At 47.3% G+C, this 16,024-nt stretch overlaps 1 protein-coding gene across 2 annotated transcripts in view; it reads left to right on the plus strand.

The window, feature by feature from the left end:
- The window catches only part of ATP9A (ATPase phospholipid transporting 9A), a 130,758-nt gene that overhangs the window by 60,973 nt on the left and 53,761 nt on the right, over nucleotides 1–16,024 (plus strand). For both annotated transcript variants that reach the window (XR_014149045.1, XM_081832576.1), the window contains exons 9-13: nucleotides 282–357; nucleotides 8,042–8,118; nucleotides 8,905–9,065; nucleotides 11,072–11,214; nucleotides 12,225–12,337. Coding sequence is in view for 1 of the 2 variants with exons in the window: in XM_081832576.1 (XP_081688702.1) it covers nucleotides 282–357; nucleotides 8,042–8,118; nucleotides 8,905–9,065; nucleotides 11,072–11,214; nucleotides 12,225–12,337 (570 nt within the window). In the remaining variant the exon portion in view is untranslated. The remainder of the gene's footprint in view (nucleotides 1–281; nucleotides 358–8,041; nucleotides 8,119–8,904; nucleotides 9,066–11,071; nucleotides 11,215–12,224; nucleotides 12,338–16,024) is intronic.

Here is a 16,024-nt window from a genome sequence, read left to right on the forward strand (position 1 = left end):
ATTTGCATCTGCATTTTAGCTCTTGCCTTCTAAGACATGTCTTCAGTGTTAGAAGCCTGTCCTTCTTCAGTCACAAACCAGTCTTTTCACGAATGGCCCTGGGAATGAAAACCACGCCGAGGACGGTAGCTTATGAGCTTGTCCTTTTTCTCCTGGCTGAACTGGGGGCTTCCAAATAGGGGTCATCCTCTCTTCCTGTCTTGGGAAGAGCAGGCTGGAGACAGCATGTGGATTCTGCCAGAACCTCGGTGGATAAATGCGTGTCCGTTGGTCTTTTGCAGGAAGACAGTGACCCTCCGATCAGCGAGAGCTTGAGCATAGAGAACACACTCTGGGCTGGTACTGTCATCGCGTCGGGTAAGGGCTCCCTTTCTGAGGAATGTGTTAGCAATTTGAAAAGGAAAGAAAATCCTTTTGTATAATTAGAATAATCATCTGTCAGTTGGGAAAATTAGCCATCGGTCATATGGTGTTTTCCACTTGCTCCTGCCCCTCCAGGGAATTTTGCTGACATCCGATTGCCCCTCGGACGCTTGTGGGCGTCTCTAAGAGAAGCTGCTCCGGCCGGTGCGCTTTTCAGCAGCGTCCACTCTGGGAATAGCCCTTAATTGCCACCTGAGATTGACATTCTAATCTCTCCCAGAAACTGGGCCAGCCTGGATGTTCTGGCCAGAAGTTGTGTCCGTGGGGGCTGCCGAGCCAGTCCTGCAGGTCTTGGCCCCTCACCCCCACCCCCGTGCACAGGAAAGGGCCGTGGGCCTGAGTTGGAGCCTTGGTGTTTCAAACGCTGAGGTGATGTGGAAATTGTGTCTTTTACTTTTTGAACCCTGGGGTGAGACGGACCTGAAGAGTTCCAGGGGCTGAGCAGTGTCTGAGGTAGCAGTGCTTGGTAGCATTGGGGTGCCACCAGGCTGTCGGGCACCTCGTCGAGCCCTTTACGTGCATTACCCATTTCACTGACCCCCCCCAACATCACCGTGAGGGCAGCTGCCAGTATTATCCATTCTGCAGATGAGGAAATCGAGGGCTCAGTGAGGCTGAGTAACTTGCCCAGGGTCACACAGCACGTAAAAGGCAGAGCTGGGACTTGAACCCAGGCACTCTGCTCCAGAAGCAGAACATATTGTGCAGCTATTGTTACTATACTATATTACATATATTATGTAACAGTATATACTGTTATTAACATGTAATTACACTACTGCCAACTTCCTGTCTCTACTGTTGGAGGATCACTTTTTCCCTCTCCGAGCACATTTCCCTCCTGCCAACCTGTTTTCTTGTGCTTGATGCTGCTTTGTGGCTCTTCAGTACAGCAGGTGCTCAGGATACTCTGTGGCTAGGAAAGGGACTGACCAGCACAGACCAGCACAAACTAAATGCGGGGCCGCCTTGTTTACCGTCCACAGATGAACCGCTTAATGCAAACGGACACTCATGAGCGCTAGTGAGAAATGGGTCCTTAAGGTTCTGCACGGTCTTGAGGCCACGCCCACTGCCAGGCCACACCCACCAGCCCCTGCAGCAGCCCTTCGCCTCCAGCCTCTCCCCTGCCACGTGTCCACCCACGTCTCTCAGAACTGGTTACTCTTCCTTCCCAGTTTTCCTCCCCTTTGAAGTCATTTATTAACAAGTAATTATTCCTTTTAATCTTTAATAATTTGAGAGAAAAATAAGGAGTGTTTTGATTTGCATTTCCTAGATAGCCTGGAAGGTTGGCTTTCCTTGTGGTCTGTCTGGTCTCTTCCTTTGTCGCTTACTTTTTGTACCCACTAGCTGTTTTTTCTCTTTCTGTTATTCGTTTGTCAGAGTTCCCCATTTCTGGTTTTTGAAACGATTTTATGGTGTATTTCATATGCAGGAGTTTCATAGTGTTACTGTTCTTGTCTGGTGATAGAGGGTATCTTGTTATTGTTTTCTTTGTTTCATTGTGAATAGAGGAAACATCTTTCTACACATAAGACATTTCTTAATGTTTTGGTCAGTCTACTTTCTGTTTCTTATTGACTTGTAAGCATGCTTCATAGCAGAGAGAATATCAAACTGTCATCTCGTACGTGACGCAGATCTCTTTTCAAAGTTTATTGTTTGTTTTTTGTTTTTGTCTTTGATGTGCTTTGTTTGGTTGTTTCAGATAGAAAATCTAAATATTGATGTTATCCACATTTCCATAGAAACGGAATTCCTAGGGCAAAGGGTATATACATTTTACATTTTAGTTCACCCAGTAAACTTCCTCTTCTTCTAAATCACACTCCTGATGATCTGACCTTATATGTACATCCTAGCTAACGCTTTCTTCTGTTTGACTTTTTAATTTCTGCCCATTTGATAGCCGTTGAATAAATATCTAACTTATTGATTTGCCTTTTAAAAGTTATTTGTGGGGGTGCCTGGCTGGCTCAGGTGGTGGAACATGTGACTCTTGATCTTGGGGTTGTGGGTTTGAGCCCCATGTTGAGTACAGAGATTACTTAAAAAAAAATCTTTTTCTTTCTTTTCTTTCTTTTTTTTTTTTTTTTTAAGATTTTTATTTATTTGTTTGAGAGAAGCTGGGGAGGGGAGGCAGAGGGAGAGAGAGAGAATCCCAAAGACTCTGCACTGAGTGCAGAGCCACATGTAGGGGCTTGATCTCAACCTCGAGATCATGACCTAAGCCGAAATCAAGAGTCAGATACTTAGATGACTGCGCCACCCAGGCGTCCCAAAAATAAAATCTTAAAAAAAAAAAGTTATTTGTGAAGTTAGATTTTTTAAATGTTTTTTCTTCATTTGCATTTTTTATTTGCATTTTTAAAATGTATATGTGAATTGCCAGTTTATGCCCTATGCCCATTTTTTTCAGGGTTGATGGGTTCATTTAAAAAATGATTTCTGGGGCACTTGGGTGGCTCAGTAGGTGAAGCGTCTGCCTTCCGCTCAGGTCATGATCTCAGGGTTCTGGGATCCAGTCCTATACTGGGCTCCTTGCTCAGCAGGGAATCTGCTTCTCCCTTTGCTCCTTCCCCCTGCTCATGCTCTCTCAAATAAATAAAATCTTTTTTAAAAAATATTTTATTTATTTATTTGACAGGGAGAGAGAGAGCAAGAGAGGGGACACAAGCAGGGGGAGTGGGAGAGGGAGAAGCAGGCTTCCCGTTGAGCAGGGAGCCAGACGCGGGGCTCGATCCCAGGACCCTGGGATCATGACCTGAGTCGAAGGCAGATGCTTAACGACTGAGCCACCCAGGCGCCCCTAAATAAATAAAATCTTAAAAAAAATTTTTTAAAGTGATTTCTAAGAACTCTATATCCTAAGAATAGCATTCTTCTGTTTCTTACCTTAATTGCAATTACTGTCTCCCAGTTGATCTCATTTGTATTTTGGCACAAAAATTTTAAATTTTTATATCCTCAAACCTGTTGATTTTTTTTTTTCTTTATGTTTCTGGTTTTTGTTACATGCTGAGAAAATCTTACCTGCTTTAAAATGAGAAAATACACTGATATTTTCTTGGAGTGTTTATATAGTTTCATATTAAAATATTTGAATTCATGGAGCGAAGTTAGGAAAACTTACTGGCAGAGGGGCCTTACCTAGGCTCCAGCCCGAAGCTCCCGATCCTTGTGCCCAGTCTGTGCGTGTGGCCCCCTGTCCAGAGCGCCCGCGAGGACTGGAGGTGTGTGAAAAGAGAAAGCGCACACTTTGGGGTGGGGAACAGCAGGTGGAATAGGGGGTGTGCGCAGAGGTCAGAACACGAGGGGCTGGAACTCCCCATGTCGTGCTGTATCTGGCACACGCAGAGCTGGAAGCTCAGGGCGCCCGGGATGTGCCCATCTTCTCACCAGGCTGTAACGTGAATGGCACACACGTCATTCCTTGCAGGCACGTGTCCTTCTTCTTCTTCCCTTTGATTGAAAGATAGCACGTATACAGAAAGTAACCAAATCCCAAACATAGCACCAGTGCTCTGATCAGTAATCAGGGTTTTGTCAGCCCCCCAGTGGTCCCCCAGCTGCCTTCCAGTACCCCCCCCCCACAGCTACCTTTTAAAAAAAGATTATTTATTTATTTGAGAGAGAGAGCAGAGCTAGTGAGAGAGAACACGAGGGGGGAGGGGCATGGGGGCCGAGAAGCAGGCTCCCTGCTGGGCAGGGAGCTGGGTGCATGTGGGCAGGGGCCAGGTGGGGCTCTATCCCAGGACCCCAAGATCATGACCAGAGCAGAAGGCAGATGCTTAACCGACTGAGCCACCCAGGCGCCCCAAGGGTAACAGCTGCATTGATTCCTGATAGCTTTGAGTTGTTTGATTAGGCACTTGTTTTAACAATATTAACATTTTAGTAATAAATTCACATGCACATGTCTGTCTGGTGTTTATTCTGGTGATTTTCTTCTCTCCTGCCTGCTTCTTCCATGCAGCAAAAAAACAACAAACAAAAAACCTTTTATTTTTTTGAAAAATTTTTTAAAGAATTTTTAAAAATTCATTTTAAGTATAATCTACTCCCCAAAGTGAGGCTCGAACTCACGACCCTTAGATCAAGAGTTGCATGTTCTTGATCTGACTGAGCCAGCCAGACCCCCCTCCCCAAAAAACTTCTCTTGAGCGTCTCTATGTGATGCTGCCGTGCTCTGTTGCTAGGTCCTGGAGCTGCAGTGGCCTGCCGGAAAATCCTTGTCTCCACCCTTGTGGCGTTTGTAGTTTACTCTAAACTTAATACAAATTACAGAGATGGGAGGAAATGGGGGCAGTTCTCTGAAATCCCTCTGAAACCAGTATAAAGGGAAGCGATTTAAGTGGCCATGTGGAGAATTCTGAGGTGGAGGGCCCTGTCAGCCTTAATCTCAGAGATGAACAGTAATGAGTCTTTTATTTATCAGGCTCTTTTTATTTACGAAGTGTTTTGCTGCCGTTTTCTTGTTTTGGTCTCACAACATTAAATGGGGATTTAATGGAATGAAGAATGGAGTCTCAGAGAGGTTAAGCAGCTTGCCTAAGGTCACACAGCCTAGGAGGTCCTCTTCTGGGAGGCAGAGAGTGGAAAACAGGTTGGGATCTTGAAGATGGGAGAAAAGATTTCAAAGTGTGATTGGTGATGTGGGAAGAGAGAGCAGTGATTCCAGTGATCTGGTGGCATTACCTGCCAAGTCCTCCAGCGGGCGTAGGTTTTGGAGTGAGTCTGAGAAGCTGGACATTTACTGTTTCCTCAGCTGGCCTCAGTTTCCCCTGCTTCTCAGTGAGGAGTCCTCTGCATTCTGATTCTAATGCACGCATGAAGTTATATACAAGCCATTTCCTCCTGGTGCTCCACTCAAGAAACAGCCATTGTTAGTCATCTTAATTCTGTGAGATTTCACTTCTCTGTTCTCTTTATAATCTAACTCCTGTGTTTTGGTCACTCGACTGTTATCACTTGAAAGTTTAAAAAAATGAAAAAGCTTCCCAGGCAGTGCCTAGGGTCCAGCTGCCTTGGCTGGCATCAACCTAGAGAGGACGCGGTTATCATGGCAACCCAACCCAGTGCTGCTAGGCTGAGTGGTCACTGGGGTGAGATAGGGAAGGGATGGGGGGCTGCCTGGGGGCTTGGCAGAGAGGGTGGCCCCGGTGTTATGGGGCCCCGTTCTTCTCAGACTCTCCAGTTGGTTGTGCGGCTGCCTCCCCCGACCCCAGTCCACAGCAGATCAGCCTCTGGCCCTGCTGTCGCCCTGCGCACCTTGCCACATGGGTTTGATCATGTCCAGCTGGTCTAGACCCTGTTCAGTGGGACTCGTCCCGTGGTCGCATGCTTGAATGTCACAGCAGTGTCTACTGCTGTAAACGTTTCTGAAAGCTTACTCTTGGGGGTGGCATTTATCTTGTCGCAGACAGGGACAAAGGGGTCACAGAGTAGGCCCTGACCCGAGGACCGTGCTGTCGTGGAGAGTTAGGGAGAACTTGGTGTGACACCCGACCACAGCATTCTGACTTGGAGAAACCAGCTGGCCGAGGATTCTGCAGTTTGCCCACTGCAGAGGGCGGGAGAGGGGGACATCGGAGCTGACAGCATGGGAAGTGGGGGGCAGAGAGGCTTGGGTCACGAGGTCTTGAAGGGGTGGATTGGGCTGCGTGGGGACCAGGATGAGCCGAGAGCTTGCCCCTGGATAAAGGGAGTGCCCGTGCTTGACACCTGCTGGTAATATGGACCCAGTGTCACCAGATCTCCTGATTCTCCAGGAGAAGCCAGAATTCTCAATTTTTTATATGAAAGTTCCTGTATTTAAAAGATGGCGATGAATTCAAAACCCTTGAAGCCCAGTATAGAACAAACCAGCGCACGTGTGTGGTTTTTCTCTTGGTGACTGTGGCTGGTGTTTAGATATTATGGGAGTGGTTTCGGCCTTGAGCTCAGGCAGGCACTGGGGAGAAGGGCCGTTTTCATTTCAGCCTTGGGAGGCCTCATGGTTGGCCGGTGCCGGTGGAGGACCTGTTCAGGGACCCTTGTTATCAGCACCCTCTTGAACCCTGGACCTCGGCGACCGAGACCGACCACATCTGTGCAGGACCCATCTGCCAAGGAGCCAGCAAGTGAGCTCTCCCGGCCTGCCTTCTGCTGAGCCTGCCTGGAAGGGACCGCACTGTGTGCATTAAGCGTGGAGCGGGGACTTCAGTGTCTCCTCCTGGGGCTTTGTCGGGGAGACACAGTCCTAGCACTTCCTCTGGGCTTGGGCTCTGTTTGAAGCTCTCTGAGGTTTTGCATCTCCCTCTGAGGGAGGAGAGTTTAGGTGTTCCTTGTTCCTAGCAGAGACCAGATTGCTTGTGTTCCTGGCATCCTCCCTGAGAGCTTGGTGGGGCTGGCCCCTTCTCAGGGTTCAGGCTCCTGCTTAGGTGTCCTGAACTCAAAGACTGCTTCTCTGACCCATACCAACCAGCAGGCTTCTTCAACTCCTTTCCAGTCTGTTCCTCCGCCTGATTTTCACGATGGCACCTGCCGCCGTCTGTGATTACCTGTTTCTTGTTTCCTCCTTCATCATCTGTCTTCCCCACTGTGTTGAGCGTTTTCGTGGCATACACTGAAAAGGGGAGACAGGTAAATGTTTAATAGATATTACCAGTTTCACCCCAAAACAGACTGTTCCCCTTTACACTCCAGCCAACAGCATGTTACGACAGGGCCCATTTCTCCGCCTCTTGGCGGAGACGCTGGATGTTATCAATCTGTGGAATTTTTGTTGTTGAGATAGGGATAAAAGTGGCTTATTTTGCATTTTTAAAAAAGATTTTATTTATTTATTTGACAGAGAGCTAGAGAGCACAAGTAGGCAGGGAGGCAGACAGAGGGAGAGGGAGAAGCAGGCTCACCGCTGAGCAGGGAGCTGGATGTGGGGCTCGGTCCCAGGACCCTGGGATCATGACCTGAGACGAAGGCAGATGCTTAACCAACTGAGCCACCCAGGCGCCCCTTATTTTGCATTTCTTTGATTATTCACAAAGTTGAGCATCTTTTCTCATGTTAACTGGCCTTTTGTGTTTCTTCTATAAATTGTTGACTTTTAGAAAGATTGATAAGCAGGGGTGGGGGAGGTGTGAGAAGGGGTGGGGAAGTTCTCAGGAAAGAATGGTCATCTGGACAGATAACCCGCAAGTATTCTAGTTAGACACAGAATCAGCAGGAAGAAGGCTCTAATAAGAAGAGTGTGTTTGTAAGTTTCCATAATAGTGTGTGAAGATAGGAATGTTCTAAGCACCTCTGGAAGGCTCTGAGGGCGGAGGCATGAAGGACAGACCTCCACTCCCCCCCCCGCCCCCCCAGGGGACCCCATAGACCCTCGCTGAGCAGTAGACCTTTTAGCAACAATAATGGTGCTCTGTATCTTCACAGTGACTACCGAGCACTTGAAACTGTGTGAAAGTGGAGGGAAGGTGGGGAACTGGATATACTACTTTCTGTTGAATTTAAATTGTATTGAAATTGAAATGGCAGCCTGTGGCCAGTGGCTACCGTGCTGGTCCTTGTGGCCTTGGATCATCGTCTGTGTTAACATTTCTTTGCGTTGCGCTTTTCGCTTTTCTCGTTTCAGGTACTGTTGTGGGTGTTGTTCTTTACACCGGCAGAGAACTCCGGAGTGTCATGAACACTTCAAATCCTCGAAGTAAGGTGTGTACGTGGTCAGAGGATGATGCCTTTCCTTGTCACAACTTTCTGACTTGATGGAGTTTGATGATTGGTGTTGGTGGGCGAGGAGCTAGCTTTAAAGACAGGAACACCTAACACTGTTATTTTATTTATATAGACTTACTGTCTTTTCATTTTTTTTTAAAGATTTTTTTTTTTTTTTTTATTTCATTTGAGGGAGAGAGAGAGAGCACAAGCAGGGGGAGTGGGGGAGAGAGAAGCACACTCCCCGCTGAGCAGGGAGCCTGATGCGGGGCTCAATTCCCAGACCCTGAGATCATGACCTGAGCTGAAGGCAGACGCTTCACCAACTGAGCCACCCAGGCGCCCTCGTCTTCTTAATTGTTAAAAAAAAAAAAAAAAAAAAAGGGGCGCCTGGGTGGCTCAGTTGTTGAGCAACTGCCTTCGGCTCAGGTCATGGTCCCAAAGTCCTGGGATCGAGCCCCGCGTTGGGCTCCCTGCTCCGCGGGAGGCCTGCTTCTCCCTCTCCCACTCCCCCTGCTTGTGTTCCCTCTCTCGCTGTGTCTCTCTTTGTCAAATAAATAAAATCTTTAAAAAAAAAAAAAAATTAGAATTCTTTGAGGTCCCTTGGATGTCTGTTAGGAACCCCAGTCCCTGGAGCCCAGTGTTCTCAGCCAAAGATACAGGGATTGATGGGTTCCACTGTCTCACCTGGGGGGCAGGTGTTCTTGAGTGAGGGACCAGTTCTCCAGGTGGGCGCCGGGGTGCACCAGCTAATCACAAGCTCCCCTGTGCATCGTCCCACAGATTGGCCTGTTTGACCTGGAAGTGAACTGCCTCACCAAGATCCTCTTTGGTGCTTTGGTGGTGGTGTCGCTGGTCATGGTCGCCCTTCAGCACTTTGCTGGGCGTTGGTACCTCCAGATCATCCGCTTCCTCCTCTTGTTTTCCAACATCATTCCCATCAGGTAAGCCGAGAATGAGCCATGACGTTTTCTTCTCTTTACTCGTGGTCCCTTTGAAGAACGATGATGGAGAGTAGTCAGGAATGTCAGCCCTGCTCTGTGGCTCCAGCAGGGGAAGTGCAGTTCGTCCCTGAACCAACCTTTCCTGAATTAGTCTTCCCTCAAAAGATCTTGCCTTGCCTGCACTGTGCCAGGGATGCCATTTAGAGCCCATCTCATCTGCCGGCTCACGAGGTTGGTGGTGGCCGCTGGGACGCTGTGTTGAGACAGATCCTGGGCTCAGGTCTGCGCTCAAAGGGAAGTACGGTGATTGATGAGCAGTGGTGGCTCGTACCACCTGTTTGCCTGCCTTCCGTGGAGGCTGAATAAATGCTCTTAGAAAAATGATGCAAGTAATTGTCATAGTAGGGAAGAACAGAGATTCACAGTGGCAAAAGAATAAGATCAGAATCACCTCTCATCTCACAACTAAGTGAGAGGTGCTCTTAATATTTTGGCATATATTTTTTCTCAGCTGCTTTCTATTTTAAAGTGGGATTCTTTCTGCTTTACGTAAAATCTACCTTTTTTTTTTTTTTTTTTTACAGAGAGATGTGTTGCAGATAACTTTGCCCGTCAAATATACTGGTACCCCAATATATTTTAGAACTGACCTATTTATATATTCCAGGTCTAACTATTTAGCTCTGTATTGTTGGGGACTTGTTTTTACTTTCCCCCGTAATTGATGTTTAGTAAATCATTATTAAAATAAATCATTTTTTTTCCTGAAGCTTGTAGTGCTTATAATCTCTATCTTAAACTCGATATGTTGCCTTATAATTTGTCTTGCTCTTTGGGTATTTATATCATCCCAGCTAGAATTTATGTTTTCCTGAGGAGAGGGATTGTAGTTTTGGTACCGCAGTGTCCCTAGAACAGGGGAATTGGACCCCTAGCCAGTGTGGTGTAGATCATCGTTTCAAAGAAAAATACATCTGCTCTATCACCAGCGAAAAAGTGTTTGTGGTGTAACGTTAAGTGAAGTTGTGATCTTTAAAGTTCTGTCTACAACGTGATTGAAAATCAGTGAGTTGAATCTTCCTGTGGCCAATGGCTGGCCAGTAAAATAGTAGGCAGTTTGGTTAATTTATAGGAGTATGAATGAATTTGACGTTCTTTTGATTTTACTTTTTGCAATAAAATAATAGTTCAAGATGAACAGAGTACATGTAATGGAATATCATTCAGCCTTAAGAAGGAATGAAATTCAGACCCACAGTACAACAGGGATGAGCCCTGAAGATGTTACGCTGGGTGACATCAGCTGGTCCCAGAAGGACAAATGCTGTATGAGTCTTCCCACGTGAGGTCCCTAGAGCAGTCAAGTTCAGAGAGACAGAAAGGAGAGTGGTGGGTGCCAGGGGCTGGAGGAAGGGGACAGTGGGGAGTTGTTGTTTAATGGTTATGGGATTTCAGTTTGGGAAGATACAATGTTCTGGAGAGGGATGGTTGCACAACAGTGTGATTATACTTAATGCCACTGAGCTGTACACCGAATGGTTTCTCTCTTTTTTAAGAGATTTATTTATTTGAGAGAGAGAAAGAGGGAGAATGTGGGGTGGGGAAGAGGGGAGAGGGAGGAGCAGAGTCCCGGCTGATCTGATGTGGGGTTTGATCCCAGGGTCCTGGGATCATGACCTGAGCCAAAGGCAGAAGCTTAACCCACTGAGCCACCCAGGTGCCCCCATTTCCAGTATTTTAAAAGCATTTTAGACTTCCATTGTTTTATTTTAGTCCAAAACAAAATAGCTTCGTGGAAGTGATGATTTGGTCAGTGAGATATCTGAGAGTGCTGTTGATTCATTGAATCTGTGGATCTGGCCTCAAGGCTGTGTGGCTACGGGGAGGGTTTCCAAATGTTGTGGCACCTCTGATGTGTTTTGGGGTCCTTGCTGTCTGCAAACAGACACACAAGGAGCCTCGAGGATATCCTGTTAACCTGGTGTTTGCTCTGGTGTTCTGACTAGCCTGCGTGTGAACCTGGACATGGGCAAGATTGTGTACAGCTGGGTGATTCGGAGGGACTCGAAAATCCCCGGGACTGTGGTTCGTTCCAGCACCATCCCTGAGCAGCTGGGGAGGATTTCTTACTTACTCACGGACAAGACAGGTGAGCTGTTTTCGGGGCCTTCCCAGGCTTCACGGTGAGGGGAGGTGCTTGGATTCTCTTTCTGGAGATGTTAGAGATGGATGCTTACTGCTGTTTTATTCCCTTCACCTTTTGATGAATGTTGATTCTTTGGTGATAATGCTGGTGATGATTGTCCTCACCATCAAGCAGCAAAACCTTACACGGTACTAATTATGTGCAAAGCACTTTTCTGGGTGTTCATAGAGGGTTGTTTAGTTAATCCTCAACCTCATCTTGTGAGGTAGGCATTTTAATCCCCATTTTACAGATGAGGAAATGAGGCATGGGGAGGTTGACTGCCTTGTGAGAAGCACAGGGTGACAGAAACAGGCTTCGAGCTTGGGCAGTCTGGCTTCGAGTCCTCAACACTGCACCCCAAAACACTGCCCCACAACTTACCATCAGAGTGGCTAAGAGCAAGGACGGGGGGGAGTGGGGACACCTGGGGTTAAGCTTCCTCTCTACCGCTTAGTGACCGTGGGACAAAAGTGAGTCTGTTGCAAAGATCTGGGGTGGCTCACCACATCAGAGAAAAATGAGGTTTCAGGAAGGAACAGAACCAGAAAATTTCTGGGTATGTCAGCATCAGAACCCCTGGGATAGTTGCTGTAGGACTCTCTCACTGGGGTGAGAGATTCAGATTCAGAATCTCAAGATTCAGATTTCTTCCAGACAGAATCTAGTGTAAGTCATGTGCCACTATCTCGGCTGATGGAATGAGTCAGGCGCCCTGCCTGACCCTCCCTCTAGACCATCCCAAGGAATGAGGGTGGTCATTTCCCCCATGGAAACCCAGGATGCCATTTTCCAAAGAAAAGGAGTTAGATTCCGGCAGACCAAATCAATACCGCAGACATCTCCCCAACAGGCGCAGTGCTGAAACCTGTGTATGACGTAGAGTAGTAAACGCTCAGAAAACGAGAGCTGTCCTTCGTGTTACTAGAAGCCCCAGGATGTAGGCAGAGTTACTCATCTGTCTTGTGTTGCAGGAACTCTTACCCAGAATGAGATGGTTTTCAAACGGCTCCATCTGGGCACCGTGGCCTATGGCCTGGACTCAATGGATGAAGTACAGAGCCACATATTTAGTATTTATACCCAGGTAAAACCTTCTGTTTTGATACCTGAAACAATTCTTTTGCATTTATTAGCACCTGTATTGAGATATTCTTCCTAATACTGTACAGTTCCCCCATTTAAAGGGTACAATTCAGTGGTCTTTGGTGTATTCACAGAGTTGTATAACTATCACCATAATCAATTTTGTTTTCATCACCCAAAAAAGAGACCCCATCCCCATTAGCCGTCATTCCCTGTTCCTCCCCAACCACTTCCCCTTCCAAACCCAGGGCAACTACCAGTCCTTTATGTTTTGATTAAAATTGCAGTTGAGATCCTTCCCCCACCCCCATATTCCTCATTCCCAGAGTTACCTTGCTCTACTGAAATGCTTATGAATATTGGGAAAAACCTAAGAGAAACTTGTTTGCCAATAACTAGTACGAAAAATAGCTTTGGGAGCCCACTGGTTAGCTTTACTGCTCTTCCCTGGTTAGAAGCCAAAGCAGTAGTCATGAGTGATCTGCTCATGAAAAACTGTCACTGATGAGCTTCAGTTTCTCGTCTGCTTTCAACTCCGTGATCGCGTGGAAGGGATAATTTGTCAGAGGTGGCCTACAACTTCTCTGCTCCCACATTTGTTTCCACAAGGTTTTTCAAGATCAATCCTTTTTCAGAGAAAGATATTACTGGAAAGTGTCCTAATATTCTTAAAAAGTTATACCCGTGAGTCCCTACCTTGGCTACTCAGAACCACTGGTGATATTTTAAAAACAAAACGGAACAAAAACCAAAGGAAGGACGTTGACTTGGGCCTCTTACCTGAGGGGTTCCGATTCATTAGGATTAGGGGAGAGCTGGGTTCTTTGTTTCAAAATGAAGATGACACACAGACAGGTGCCTTGGTAATTCTGAGACACATCAGGGCTGACGGACCAGCCACACGTTGTGGCACTTGTCTGGAGATGAGAATAAAGAGGCCACGTTTTGCTTAAATTTGTCAAAATAGATAATGATTCAGGTGTCAGAAGACCAGTTAGAAATGCAAAGGAACTATTTCCCAATAAGGGATAGAGGTAGAACTCCTGAATACTTCACGCCATGGTTACATTGGACGTTTAGTTTTCTGGAACATTCACTGGTAGGCACGCCCGGACTTCTAGGGTTATCTCCTGAAAATGGCAGAGCAGTGAAAACAGTTTGGAAGGGCGCCTGGGTGGCTCAGATGGTTAAGTGTCTGCCTTCGGCTCAGGTCATGATCCCAGGGTCCTGGGATTGAGTCCCACATCAGGCTCCCTGCTCCTTGGGAGCCTGCTTCTCCCTCTGCCTCTCTCTCTCTCTCTCTCTCTCTGTCTCTCATGAATAAATAAATAAAATCTTTTAAAAAAAAAAAAAAACAGTTTGGAAGTTGGAGTGAATTTTAAATGGAGGACAGTTAATTTGATCCCTGTAAAGTGAAATACCTATAATTCTTCTAGGCTCCCTGAGTTCAGCATTTGTGGCTTGTCTCCAAACGGATCCTTGGACTATTTTCAAAGATATACTTTAGGACTCTTAAAAACTCATGAGGACTTCGTTGGACAGGAAGGAAAAGCCACATCCAGCCTCCTGTCCCTTCCTCTGACCCATCAGCCCCCACAACTCTGTACTGGCCCCCGTGTGTCCCTATCTAGGCAGTCCCTTCCTCCCCCAGCTTCCATCGCCCCCGCCAGCGGCCCCCGTCTCTGTCTGTGGCCCCAACCTGGAGCTTTAGACTGGAAGTTACCTGCATGCTTGGCTGCTTACGGATCCTAAGGACAATGTACCTACAGTCCTTTCTTCCCGCATCCACTAACCTGCTTCTCTTCCAGAGGCTCTTGTCTTAGTAAGTGCCCCCGTCCCCCCGCCCGCCCATTGCTCCCTCCAAGGATTTGAGAAACGCCCCCTCCTTCCCCATCCCTTCAGTTCCAGGCCCTCGGGGATGTCTGCTCCCACCCGATCATGTGTTAGGCCTTTTGTCTTCATCTCTTCTCACTCGCTAGGCCAAAAGTACACTCTCCCTTTCCTGGCTGTCTACACGCATTCCCCCCCCACCCTCCCTACCCTGCACAGTTTCCCTGCTGTTCCTGGGAGCATGGGGTGCCCCTTATACTGTTAACTCCGTCTTGGGGCTGAGACTTCCCCGTACTCCAGGACTGGCCTGCGTCCCCACCACACCCCTCCTGTTATTCACCCTCCTCCACTCGCTCCTTCGGTGCTTAGGGCAGGGTGAGCTGCCTTGTTTCTGTGACTCTTCCCTCCGCACCCTTGACCCCAGATGCCTTCCGGGCCCCACCCGAGGGGGTCCCCTGTGTGGGCTGTCCAGCTCACCAGCACCTGGCTGAACCCCCCTTCCTCCAGTCCTCTTCTCAGCCCTGCTGGCCGGCTGATGATTGTACCCACCAGCTTCACAGCCAGGGTGTGTGCCCCGCTCCCCAGCAGCAGACACCCCCTTGCCCATTTGGGTGGTGTTTTTAAAAGCTTGTGGTGTTTACAGAAACCATTCCTTCTCAGGATATTTGCACAGCTCAGCTTTTATGGTCCATTTTTGCTTTAGCACAGATAACACTCTTTGTCAAGCGTTACAAGTCAGAAAAGGACATTTCTTACCGTGAACGCTACTCCATACCCCTTCCTTAGCGGAAGCTCATAAATTCATTTACCCATCCTGGCCTTGGATTTAAAATAGTGTTATAGGGTTGGGTCATCTCGAGGCTAGTGTGAGCTCGGAGTTACAGTACCCGCTCACCCCAGCGAGGTGTGTGCATTCTTCTCTCACGCCATCTAAAAATCCTACAGTGAACATGTGAATACGTTTGTGATGAGGCTTTCAGAGGCTTTCCCAGGTTTTTAAAACAGCTTTATGGAGGTGTAGCTTACCTATCATAAAATGCATCTCTGTTAAGTGTCCGAGTCAGTGATTTTTTAGTAAATTTACAGAGCTGTGGAACCATTACCACAACCCCAAAAAGATTCCCCCGAGCTTCTACAGTCATTCACTTGACTTCAGAGTTTAATAATGGGATTTTATGCCAGTGTTTCATGAAGTCCACTATTTGGAACTCCTGGGTCAGATCCCTTGGGACAGTCGGACTCTCTAGACCTACAGTTCTAACAGGTGAGCCAGGTGATTCCAAAGCACAGCAGTGTTTAAGAACAGCTACTGTGAACCTGAGGTTTGCCCTCTTTTCCAGAAATCTGTGGAGTCCAAAACAGAGTTTGTGAGATGCCCGAAAAGATTAGGGCATCTGTTTGCTCTGCATTTGCATCTTCAAACTTGAAGTAAAATTTAAAATTATTATTTTTTTAGATTTTATTTTATTTATTTGAGAGAGAGAGAACGAGCAAAAGCAGGGGGAGAGGCAGACGGAGAAGCAGGCTCCCCGCGGAGCAGGGAGCCCAATGTGGGGCTCAATCCCAGGACCCTGGGATCATGACCTGAGCCGAAGGCAGACGCTTAACAACTGAGCCACCCAGGTGCCCCATTGAAGCAAAATTTAAATCTTAAATATTGATAGCCAGGGACCCTCAGTCTGTATATCAGACGAGCGTCTGTCAGGTCCAGTCCTGAGGTGTCTTGTGGAAGGAGTCTCAGGAGTCGGAGTTCTGAGGAGGTTTATTTTCAGGACATGGAGATGTAGATTGCAGGTGATGAGTGTCCATGTGACCCATTTGAGGAATGTCATTTAACTAAACCTCATAAATAGGTGGC

Source organism: Leptonychotes weddellii, chromosome 10 (genome assembly GCF_054177405.1).
Source record: "Leptonychotes weddellii isolate Sample4059 chromosome 10, ASM5417740v2, whole genome shotgun sequence".
Taxonomy (NCBI): Eukaryota; Metazoa; Chordata; class Mammalia; order Carnivora; family Phocidae; genus Leptonychotes; species Leptonychotes weddellii.